At 41.3% G+C, this 13113-nt stretch overlaps 1 protein-coding gene across 5 annotated transcripts in view; it reads right to left on the bottom strand.

Annotated features, from left to right (window-relative positions):
* adgrb3 (adhesion G protein-coupled receptor B3) overlaps positions 1-13113 on the bottom strand; it is a 105560-nt gene that overhangs the window by 33282 nt on the left and 59165 nt on the right. For 4 of the 5 annotated variants that reach the window (XM_079689686.1, XM_079689685.1, XM_079689687.1 and 1 more), the window contains exons 9-13: positions 12162-12268; positions 11012-11206; positions 9114-9182; positions 5657-5765; positions 209-355 (exon numbers count right to left, since the gene is read on the bottom strand). In XM_079689686.1, coding sequence (XP_079545812.1) covers positions 209-355; positions 5657-5765; positions 9114-9182; positions 11012-11206; positions 12162-12268 — 627 coding nt within the window. The remainder of the gene's footprint in view (positions 1-208; positions 356-5656; positions 5766-9113; positions 9183-11011; positions 11207-12161; positions 12269-13113) is intronic. The other variant, XM_079689684.1, reaches the window with a different exon arrangement.

Here is a 13113-nt window from a genome sequence, read left to right on the forward strand (position 1 = left end):
ATCTATCATTGTCTATTCACGATGCATTAATCAAACAAATCTACCACAGTGCCCTCTGCAGATTCTGGAAATGTTACTGGAAGTTGGAATTCAACTTTAAACATTATGTCATATAAATGTTGTAGAGTACACCACACCATTACAGCTGCTAGATGAAGACATGTTGGACCAGAAGTAGAGTGGCTCTGATATATAAACGCTTACATACCTGCTGACTGGGAAACAAAGAGGCCCTTGGGGATGACCACTTTATCTTCCGAGTTCCTGGCCCAGTCGACCATGCCTTTACGACCCTTCATGGGGAAGTTGATGTCAGTCATCACAGACACTGCGGGGAGCCTCTGGATGCTGGCCACTGCAGAATCCAAACAAACACACCAGAGAAGAAATACTGATGATCGATATACTTTAGAGTATTTATGAGTTTATAGATTGTGTCATGGAGAATCATGCTGGTTCCAGTTAATAAAACGTCGCCCTGTAACACAAATGTTTTCACATGGCAGATGTTTTTGCTGTCTCGTACACACAGCAGGTCGCTATGAACTAAGAATTAAAGGATAGACACACATATAAACACAAACATGCATGTGTGTAGTATTTGTTTTGTATTATTAAGTCAGTAGTTGTGTTTCCTGCATACACTTTGTGTAAAATCATATTGTCTTACTATTTATTAGTTCTTATCTTTTCTTTTTTATCTTTCTTTACTGGCACCAGTGACTTCTAACAGAGCCAGGCTAGTTCTATATCTCCCTTTTCGAGTCTTTAAGCTAAGTGGCTGCAGGTCATTGTTTTGAAATGCTGCCATTTTAGTGAGTTTTCTTTCTTTAATAACAATCAAAAATCAAACAATCAAAAAATGATCAAACCTATTATACTGTATGTAGTCCTTTCATCCTGCAGAGGTTGTGCAACACTTTTGCGACCCATATTCAAAACAGGATTAGAGTCGGCTATCACTCCCAAGTTAAGTCAGATCCCTAATGCTCTGTCCAACACCACTGTACAATGGAGCAGTGCATATTGGCCAATGCATATATGGCATATTCTTTTGGCCCAGGCCTACAGTATATGTTTACAGAGTGACAAAACACAGAAAAACCTATTTTCATTTGCCAACCTGAATGTGAATGTGCAGGTCAATTAAACGTCAGATAATCTCCAGCTGGGCTTTTAATGCGTTCAGTTACACATTTACCACTAAGTGCAAAATCAAAGCCCCAACTGAAATCTCCTTAATCACTCTTTCCTTTTCTCGCTCCCTGCTGAGGTGCCAGTCCGTGCACTGAGGCAGCGACAAGGAAAATACCCAGGATCAACGGGAAGGGCCTCAGCATTACAAGAGGAGGATAAAGCTGTACTGTTCTCTCTCCCTGGTATCACATCCAGTCCCAGTCAGCTGGGGAATCTGAGGCTAATCCTCATTGATGCAAAACCTCTATTGTTACTTGTGCTGTGCCAATAATACAATTCCCGGCAAGAATCCGTGTTGAGTGAGATCTGTGACAGAAGGTGTGTCTGTGTGTTTGGGATGATCCAGCAGCGGGCACAAAATCACAGAGCACCGCGAGACCTGCCATTTCCAACGTTTCCTGTTCACAGCACCAGATGTTAGAGGCAGCAGTGGGAAGCGTGTGTGTGTGTGTATGAGTGTGTGTTGGTGGTTTTAGTCCCGGGGCACACTGTGAAACACAACAGGGGGCTATGGCGGCTGTCTTTCAGAGTCCTGGGTAATCCTGCTGGTAAATGGGGCTTTGCACTTGCCTGATGGGTATAGGCAGCACAAATAAAGTGATAATGCAGAATTGTGATGCTCCTGAACACCGAGAGTATTCTGTATGGCGCGTTATCATAAGAGGGAATTATTGCACCGCTCATTACGTCTGAATGCGTTCATGGAAAATAAAGGAATAAACGTTAGCAGCTGTCACTTGTATGTGTGTAATTGCAATTAATCATTATTAGTGTCATAATAATCACTTCCATGAAGTATAGCCTCAAAATAGACAGCCAGTACACAAATGTCAAAAGGGCATGATGTGTTTCAGCGCCAAAGTGGGGTTTCATTTTCACCAGGCTTCTCTTTGTCCTCCGAGTGTTTGCTTGTGAGGAGAGAGCACAAGTTGCCGGATTGAAGAGCTTTCCGCAATCAAGATTATTTGACTAAAAGTAGGAGGACAGAGGACGATGCAGCGGTGACAACCACTATTTATCTAGGTGTCAAGAGGCTGCCATAAATTAGTGACGAAATGATGCCGCAATATCTTACTCTGCCAGATGCTCTCCACTTGGCTTCCACCGATGGGTCCACAAAACGTTCCATTCCTTTAATCAAAAGAGCCACGTGGACAACGAAGCACTAGTGAGAGCAGTGTGTCTGACTATCAAAGCCTCTGTGTGTCCAGGGATCAATCTATTATCCTGAATCCTCTGTGTTCCATCTCTTATTTATGTATAATTGAAATATAATTTGGTAAATTGACTTGTTTCCCAAATATGATGTAAAAATATACCTGTTACCTTGGTTGGTGATTGGCTAATGGTTACACAAGCCAAAAAAATTTGGTTGGACAAATTTGGTTGGACAGGTTTTTATAGAAATGGATCAGGACAAAAAGATTCTCTCTCTTTTTTCATGAAACTTTCAGCATCTCTTTACACAGAAGGGACACATGTTTATGTATAAAAGACATGAAAAAGTGGATTTTGCTTAATAGGTGACCTTTGAATGCACTTTTATATAAATGCACTTTTGATTTAAGTCAGATTTCTTTTTTCTCACACATGGCAGGATTCAAAGCATTAGAGATATAATTATGTTGTCCTGACATTTTCAACTAACAGGTAAAACATTATTCTGAGCTCTTGGGCTAGAGCACCTAGAGCATCATATTTTCCCAGCAGCAGGAAGCTAAGGTTCTGCTTTATCCTAGCCAGAGGCAGCTTATTACTGCTGCATCTTCCAATCATTTCTCAAAAAGGCTTTCTGCCTCAGTCCTGCATCTCAGAAATAATAATCATTTGCACTTCACCATTTCTTTGCTCTTGTTCTCCAAGAGTTCATTGGGACATAATGTGTTTTTTAACAAGCCATCAACTGCCCCCTAGCCATTTTCAAACATATTTTCCAAGTCTTTTTATTTCAAAATGATGTGTTTTTCAAATTGTTATCTCTAACTTCCCACCTATCGCTCTTGTCCAAACCAATAATGTACAACCTTGTCCAATTGTACACACATCGCATTACTCAGATATTACAACTGTTATAATTATCAGTTTTTTGTATTTCAACTAAATACATTTGAAGGAAAGACGGACTGTCTGTTTTATTAGTAAAACTGACGAAGCAACACAGCTGCAACTCATTAAAAGGTGCATGAAGTAATCAGGAATAGTTCAGTCACATCAGGAGAACTAGAAGAGGCAAAACATCAAACTACAATCTGCTTTCTTTCAGAAAGTTATTCTTTATTTTTGATGCATAAATGCCATGGAGTAGGTCTTAGGTAATGTTAGTGAAAATGTTGCCTGAGTCAGAAAGTTTCAACATTAAAACCTTATTTATCCTATTAAAATTAAATATATAATTGTAATATATTCCTGTGGCTACAGGTTATGCCAAGATAAAAGCACATTTGTCTTTCTTTTTTTTTAAATGACCATCGATTGTAGAGCAATTTCCTAATTTATTGTAGGTTATCTATCATAAAACATTATGTCAGTTGTTTTAAGAATGACATTGATTGACGTTCAATTCAGTCAAATCAAGTGTTTCTATCAATGCCCCTTTAAATGCACTGATATACATCACTTGAAAAGTTATTTATAAAGAAAGAAATCTGACTTAAAATTAAACTAAAAATCTTCTTAAATGTGAAATTATTAGAAAATAGTCTCTTGTAAAATATGTTTACAGAAATTGCGATAATTCCTGTATAAGAACAATAGCCCTGATATTAGTCAGAGCTTTCTTTAGGACTGAAAACCAATGCTGAGATGCATCACCACTTCATGTTTACCCAAAGATTTTCTGTGGTATTGTGTCTGACACGGGTTTATTCTGCAGTGCCACAGATTTGAGCGGGGGCTCAACTGTCATATGGCTGACTAATATTGTTAGGGTCAAGTATTTTATATCCAAGTTGAGCCATGCGATTCACACGGCTGTTCAAGGAATTTCCATAAATCTGGATAAAAACACTTAACTGTCTATTTAGAGTCAGTTTCACAGAATGGGCTGCATATTTAGCATACATCAGGGGTCATGTGTTAATGCTTTCTCAGGCAGAAAGAGTGGGCATTGCCATTGAAGTGGGACGACTATCATTAAGCCAAATTGAAGGAAGTATACTAATACAGGAGAAGGAAACAGAAATATTCTCACGTCTGTGAAAGAAATCATTAAGGCTTTACGGTATGCATTCAATCCTTACTTCCAAGTGCCGATTACTTAATTTGCTTCACATGATGCTTCGTAATGGCATTTCGATGAGTGAATTCATTGTTGCTTTTCTGGCTGGGCGACCTATTCATCCGTAGAGATTATATACCATAAAGAGCCACCAAGTGCAAGTGTTTGCTAGAAGTGGGTCAAATGTTAGCTATTGTAAAGAATATGAAGAAGAAACCTTGCTCCTTCAGAGCAATCACAAGGTTTTACATGCTCACATTCACTTGCATGAATAAAACAAGCCTGCAGCTCTATTATTCCATTTCAGTAAGAAACCAGTGAGAAATGAAATGCCATGGAGACTTCAGATCATCCAAAAGGCTGCGCGACAGTTGAAAAAGAATCCAGCAGAACATCAGGGAATGGAAATGTTGCTAAAATACTTTTTTTTTCTTAAAGAGTGGGAGTTATAATCTGGTCCACAATCAGTGGCGCAGCAAAAATGTTCTCAAGCTCATTACAGCTGCAAAGAAAAACCTGTAATTTGACTTCCAATTGTATAGCCCTTTATCAGATACTCTAACAATATTTTTCTTTGCATGACTGCTTATCTTTAAATAAAAGGAGCTGACAAACAATCTCTTTTCAAGCTAAGGCACTTCTGAACAACATACTTAAGGTTATGCTCTGCTAATGATGTCTCCCTCAAACAGTACAACACCACAAATACTTACTTACCATTCAAATATGACACAAACGTACTTTGATTATTGGGGAACAAACTATGGATGTATGGAAAATGTACAATAAAAGAAAAGTAAATGGATTTAGAAGACAACAGACTGAATAATAAAGACAAAAACAGCTGTCTTTAGCATATAATAACATCTACAATAACAGTAAAGCACCAACATTGTATATTTAAGGAGTGCTGTGTGTATTATTTTCTTTATAACTCTATTAAAGAAGAGTGTTTGCCTTGTGGGGGTTCTTTCACTGCACTCTCATGATATTGGATTGAATGTTAAGTGTTTTCATAATAATTCAGCATATTAAGACCACAAGCTCAGTTTTAATTAGAATTATTGATTAGCAGTAATTGTACTCCCCCACCCTTACCACGCACCATTTATCCTCAATTAATGATGGTGGAGAAATTGACACAAGCAGTCGGCAGGGATCTTGTGTCCGTGTAATGCGGAAATAAATAAGAAAACAAACTCTGTGCCTGAGGGCCAGGAGGAGAAGAGGGCCGATTCTTACCCAAGTTCCCAGTCATCAAATAGGCATTGTGGAAATCGTTCATGCCCAATCCAACGATGTGGATGAATTCCTCGATGACCTGCATGAGCTCCACTGCTCCGGGATAGATCTGGACAAGATATGAGAGACAAGGAGACATTTTCAATTTCAACGGTTGTTATCAGTGGAAAGATGGGAGTGTGTAGCACGACAGAAGAATGGAAAAAGACAGCAAATAAAAAGCAGGTTACACACTCATATTGTAAATAAACTTCAGGATTATACTGTAGTTAAACGCAGACGCTGTAAGAAATATTAAAAAGGAAATTTTGCTGAATAAACAACAAAAACAGAAGAAAAGGAAGTCAATAAGCACATGGGTCACAGTGTTAGACATACTTATATTATGCTTAAAATGTATTGTGGTTTGAAACCGATTTCACGGTATTTTCACGTAAATGTATCCAAATTTCATATAATGGAAATTGAACCATCTAGAACAATCACAAAGTGTTTCGATAGTTGATTAGTCCTCATTAGTAGTAGTAGTTTTAGTAGTTTTTAGGTTAAAACTAAAAACAGTGTTTGTTTTCACTTTATCCAATGTGAAAGTTTGACATTTTGTAAATACCAAATAAGCAATGAAGATATGTAACCTTGAGTTCTGGGAATTGTTTTCATGGGATTTCATTATCCTCTGATACTTTACAGATCAAACGGTCAAATAAAGCAGTGGGTAGATAGATCACATTAAATCAGGCGTTACAGCAGTTAGCGCAGGGTTATGCTGCGATGTTAGAATGTCATTTAAATGGCCCATTTAGCACCAAGTGACTGCATGACAATTACCGTCTTTGAACTCCCTCATGGCGGCGGTGTACAGCTCTGGTTCGCCAGATACGTGATTGGCCAACACAGAGTGCTGTTGGGTTGTGTTTATCCTGCTTTTCAAAACGTTTGTTTAACCTTTTGCTGCAGGCCTTTCTTTTATTTTGGCACCCCACCACCACAGTTTAAAAGCAATACCTGAGTGGTGTTTTCACCGCAACGCCTGGATTGAATGCAGCCTAATTGAACCATGTGACACCAGCATCAGAGCGATAACCCCCGTGTTTGCACACACAGTTGCGGTTGGCTCCTCTTCTGAAAGGCTCTGCCAGCTCAAGGGTGATTGCCAGGGTTCATGTGACGCTTCACGGAAAGCAGCACTCAGTGGGGGAATGCAGAGGCAGGATTTCATGTCCACGACCAGCAACAATGCTAGTCCCGTCAGCTCTTTCCTCGAGTCGATAAATCAAAGGCACACTAATCCGATAATTAACCTTCAAAAGATTGGATCACTGTGTCATGGCTGCCGATCTAGTTCGGATGGGTCGAATCTAATAAGAGGCTTCAATGGGGTGGAGAGCAGTTTTGCATTCCTTTGACCCCGATATTGAGAATATTGTTTTAGTACTGTGTAGCTGTGGCATAAATTACGACATTCTGTGCTGCTGCACAGACCAATACTGTTTTAACAATTCAAAATGTCTGTAAGAGAGCTGTGTCACACATTGTGTTTTTGCAGGACTTGAACAAATATGTGAGCACATAATGTTGATGTCAGGCAATTAGAAAAAGCGTGTGAGTGGCACTTGGCAATTAACACCTCACTTTTGATTTTAAACAAACACCTGAGGCAGGTATTTCCCCCCTGGACGAACACCTTGTGTGTGTGTGTGTGTGTGTGTGTGTGTGTGTGTGTGTGTGTGTGTGTGTGTGTGTGTGTGTGTGTGTGTGTGTGTGTGTGTGTGTTTCACACATGCCGCCACATGTGCTGCTGCTAAGCCAGGCAGGCGGCTCAGTGATGCTGAAGTTGAGAGCCTCTGACACAGCATAGTGAGAGCCATGGTGGGGGAGAAAAGCACATCACGTCGCCCCTTCCGGCATGTCTGACGCACAGTGCAGTCATGTTCATTCTGCTGGTCTCCATGGCAACCCTGAGATGTGAAGGCAGCACAGGGAAATGGCTGCAGTGGAGGATCTATAGACAGAGCTCTTCCTTTCCTTGCCATGGTAACAGTGACAGGAGGTGAATATATAGTGATCTCTGCACAGAGCCAACTCTGCAGCCAGTAAAACCTCATAGTGAGGTGTTTCATGTGAGTGTTTTGAATGCCCACAGCACGCAGTGTGTGGGTGCTGTGCAGTGTGAGCTCAGAACACTCATTAATGTACCACAAGCCAGCAAGTGAGAAAAATTGATAGCTGTGAAGTCCAAGCGTCGTTGTCTGCTGAAATCAGACAGCGTCGTTTAACCAACGTGCTCTTGGTGAATCTGAAGCAGCAGCACTCCTCGGACAGGCACATTAATAACGACAGAAATAATTAACACATATCTCTTCTGGGCGTTCAATCACAGAGACAACTTTTCCTATTCCTATATTTCCTCTGATCTATCTGTCTCCATCTCTGACGCATTGATGAAGCTGCTCATTTGTGAGCTTTTCTCAGACAACATACCTTTTTGTCCAGCAGAACTAAAGCTGCATTGAGTACACATGTAATTACTGCCTGTAGAGACATCAGACTGACTTTGAACTGTGTGCCTTCCCTTTGTATCCAAGTAAAACTCAAGCGTGGGGAAATGCAGACAAAAAAGAGAGACGGGTGATTTTGAGACACCCCTCAGCCATGTGTCAGTGCCGGTGATATACCCAATTTAAGTCAATTTACCAGTGAAGGTGACAACGGAGCAGATGCCCTCTGCGGGCTCGCCGTCCATCACAGATGGTATCTCTGTCAGAGACTGGATGTGCGTGATTTCAGGTTGTCTGAGACACCAGTGGCAGTTTTTTTAAAACAACATTTGCCACCTCTCAAGTTGAAAAATGTGGCCGACAGAGGACGTAGCCAGAAGCCGATCTCCTTGGATAAACACGGTGGCAAGAAAGTGCACTGTTCTGTACACATTTTTGTATCTACTTTATTGCTCCCACAATTTGTGTTTGGTATAAGACTATGTTTTTATTTAACTGCGTCTCCATTTGAATGAGCTTCCTCACAATGCCAGAGAAATACAGAAAAGGCAATAAGTTTAGAAGCAATTAAACATTAAAACCGTTTTTTTCTATGATGTAATTCTACACAAACGATGGTTTAATCACACTGGTTGCTGCGATCTATCCCAGCTGGGTGAAACATTGAGTACGCAGGAGTGAGTGAGTCCTGCAGTGTGAACGTTGGCCAGTCTCTGTGGCAGTGCTGCTGCCACCAAGTGGAGCTCTGAGGAAACAGCTTTCTAAATGAGGCCAGATGTCACAGCTGCAAAATGACCTCTCACAATGATATGTGTAAGTGTAACATCCTCTCTACACCGAACATGACTTTATCTCTGCTAACTCAGACGAAGCGACTGCAGAGAAGCGATTTTATTTTAGACACAAAACATTCATGCAGAAACCTGAATTATTTACTCTGCGTACAGCGCTGTGCTTACCTTGTGTGCGTCTTCCCACTTCTCCTTATTTTCCTCCTCCAAGAGGTTGCTGATGATTTGAAAGAAGTTCTGTGGAGATGATGAAACGGAAAAATATGTCAAACGAAGACGTATTAGAAGCACTGCTGCAAGATGTTTTATAAAAGCATGACATACAGTATGAACAAATCATATACGCACTCAAAGAGTATCATGGATAATAAATTGACATTTCGCAATCGCAGGGATTTCTATAACCATAACGGTCACTGCGGGGCATAATTGCCCAAGGAAATGTGACAATGACGCCATGATGGTGTCATCAGGAAAAAAAGATGGACTTTGTGGATCAGCCTTGGCACAAATACACATCAAACCACCTGCAGCTTGCAGCTAACACATTATGCTGGAGGAGAGAAGCTGCAGTCATAAAGAAAGATGAAAGGGAATGTTTGAGCAGCTGTGTGGATTGTCTTCTTCTGCGGCAGGGGCTGCAGGGGGTGCATGCCTGCAGTAGTGATAGGACCCCTGTCTGATCTTTAGCCTTGTTATTTCATCTGGTCTACATTGTGCCTGAGGGAGTGGCTTTCTCTCTTGACACAGGCTATCTTGTTTTCTACTTGAATGCTTATGCTCCCTCTGGTGGTAATGTGCCCACTTTAACACTGCATTAGCTCAGAGACACGCGGAGGGGGTGGGCTGGCTGGCTGCTCTGCTGTCTGCCCACACACACTATAGAGCTCTCATAATAACCGGAGAAAGGATGCTTTCCACATCTCATAGATTTTCTATGGTGGGGAAATGGGCCCTATGTTTGCCCATCCATGGGAAGCACATTTGGGTTTTATTTCTGCAGGAATATTACCAGCAGACCGTACAGCTCAGTGGAAACTGTTGATAAATGTGCAGAAAAAGCGGCAGAAAAAGAAAAAAAGAGGATCCCTGACATTTTGGTGTCCAAATATCACTGCGCTTTGGATGTCCATAATTCATAGAGTTCAACATTTTCAATTACCTTCATCCTAACCTGAAGTACAAGCACCAAACCAATTAAATCCTATCACATTAAAAAGACACTCAAATACTGATGATGTGCATCTAAAATCACTGATACTGATTGCTTTTTACAATCCAACATTCTGTGGTATAAAAAATATCCTCTATCATTATTAAAAATAAAGTATAATCAGTGGAAACAGCACTGTGCTATGGGTCTTAATAACCAGCTCAACTTTCACATTATTTAAGCAGAAATCATTTCAACTGCAAAACAGAAAATGGCTAATGGGCAAGAATCTTGCCTTTCCAATTTCCGCCACTAATACTTACATCTCTATGTAGAACAACAACAACAACAACAACAACAACAACAACAAAACAAGCTCGTTGTAGCAACAAAGACAGATTAGAAACTCAACAAAATACTATAATGGAGAAAAGGCTTTTTCATTAAAACACATGCAATATTCAGAGCCTGCTCTGCAGCTCCCTCTAACAAACGGCACGAGCCAAAGACATTGAAACAGCACAAAGAGCACAAAGAGGCCTGGGAAGGCCGTCTTTAAAAATGACACAGCTCTGAGGACATAAACTATGTTATTGGTGATGGAGGTGGAGCTTTAGCTATAATCTCCATCATCCCATTGACATAAAAAGGATCAAGACTGCAGTCAACCCCAACATGATGAGATGAAACAGCTTAGGGCGGGGAGGGAGATCTCTTGATACAATAGAGTCTCGCTGAGCGTTCGTCAGCCTTTGTGCTATTTCAGACATGTTACGAAACATTGGTTTCCCCCATATATAGAACACACTAAAACATTATTCTTGTCCAGTCTTTTTGGCACAATGTGTGAGCAACCATGGATAAGGATATGTATATGTCACTTAGTGTTAAAACAAGCCCACTGCGCACTTACTTGCACATCATCTGAAGAAGGCGCATAGCTTGCTCTCTTGAAGGTCTCCGTCACATTACGAAGGATCTCCACAGAAGACAGCAGGTCCCCGGCGTAGAAGTTCTTCCTCTGGGTGAGGTCCAGCAGATTCTTCGTGACCTGGGACATCCCATCCCCAGCCAGCATCCTCTGGCCCTTTGCAAGGTGCCCCTGAACCTCCAAAAACAGGAGAACAAAGAACTTGGGGTATCGGTGTCCTCTGAAGGTTTGGCAAAGATAGACGCTAAACTACCCATTTGGATTAAATGAAGTGCAAACATCAGGAAGAAAGACTGCACTCTCTGAGGCCCTTAATGCGACACTTATGTCTAAGCCAGGCTGGGATGTATTCTGCCTCACGGATGTTTTGAAATGAGCCAATATGAATAAAAGAGTTAACTGGAGCAGAAGACACACATTTAGGGAGAAGTTGCGCTGTGAAATGACATTTCACGTCATTGCACAGGGTTTGTGTTCATAAATACACGTCCACAGGTGCAGGGCTATATCTGCTATCTCAGCTCTTATGAATTCTTTTATTTTTAAACTGTGATGGAGGGTTAGCAAATTACCCATTCTAGTGGAAGTGTGTTACCAGACTAAAGGCAAACGCACAAACGCAAAAACGTTATTAAATAAAGCTCTCTAAAATGGAGGCAGACTATAATAAAAAAAACAGATTTTCCTTTTGATCCAGATGTCGCGTGTGATGAAAAACGGATGAAAGGGGTAGATGTCACTCCAGGGTATTTTGGTAAATAAAAGTGATACTATTGAGAAGTACAAGGTCACTTTCCACTGAGTTTCCCTTACAATGTGATCAGGCTGCTTGATTATCCAATAAATAAAGTATTTTGGATTTTGTTATTTAAAATAAAGCAGAGAAATTAATACAACAACAAAAAACAGGAACATGCCAAAAAACTAAATCAAAAAGCTAAAAGGAATCAAGGATGACAATGTATTACACAGAAAAGATGGAATAATCAGTGTTTAAATCTGCTCCGCTATTGAAGTGGTTAATCTTTGGCTCTGGTGTGATGGGAATGAGGGGGAGGGGGGAAACACCGCGGAGGTAATTTATGATGCATTGGAAACAGAGGCAGTGAAAGGAAGCTGACTTTGCACCTACTGATTGCTGCAAGTATCTGAATTCATTTGTTATGCATCTAGCATAGCTGGGCTGCTCCCAGAAGGCCATACCACGGTGATCCAAAGAGCAGCGTCGACTAGTGGTGCCTGTAGAGGGGAAAGGAGACAGCGACAGATTTGGAGAGGAGACAGAGCGAGGGAGGGAGGGAGGAGTGGGGAGATGAGGATGCAGGCGTATGAGAGGGTGGAGAGGGAGCCGGGTATGGGATTAAGACCAAAGGCGAGGCAAAAGAAAGGCAGATGGAAGTGGTGGAGGGAGTCGGGAGATGGAGAGAGACAAAAAAGGAAGAAGAAGACAGAGGTATTAATTATTTTCATGAAAGACTTATCTTTTTCCCTATCCTCCACTTCTGGTGCCCATCACTCACCATCAAAATGTGATGTCTCCCATTACATTTTGCAGTAAAGTTGAAGAGAAAGACGGAGAGATGTTTCTGGAAGGAGAGTGCTGCAGTATTTGAACAGAACCGTTTTATATTATAAGACCCGGCCGCTTTGCTTTCCATACATACATATTGTGTGTTAATAGAACGTACAGGGGCTTATTCAAGCATGCTGCAGCTCAGCTATGATAGCTGTCAGGCATTTAAACAGTGATCCCAAAATAGCAGAACCACCCAATATCCACCCACATCGCCGTACACATCCTACATCGGGGTCCAACATCACACCTTCTCTGCTGTTGACCCGGTGGAGTGCACTTCACACATCACCCCACCGCTCCAACACAGGTGCTTGACATCCTGAGGAAAAACTCCCACAGTACAAAACATCTCCCCTGGCATTGGTGCTTCACATAAACCCATTGCTATCTCTTGTTCTCTCCCCCTCTGTCTTTCACACACTAGCACACACAGACAGAGGGAGATCAAAGCCACACCTCCTACGCCCACCCTTTCCACTGCTACTACCTGGAGATGCCATGAGTGCAC

Source organism: Notothenia rossii (assembly GCF_949606895.1).
Source record: "Notothenia rossii genome assembly, chromosome: 6".
In the NCBI taxonomy this organism is placed as follows: domain Eukaryota; kingdom Metazoa; phylum Chordata; class Actinopteri; order Perciformes; family Nototheniidae; genus Notothenia; species Notothenia rossii.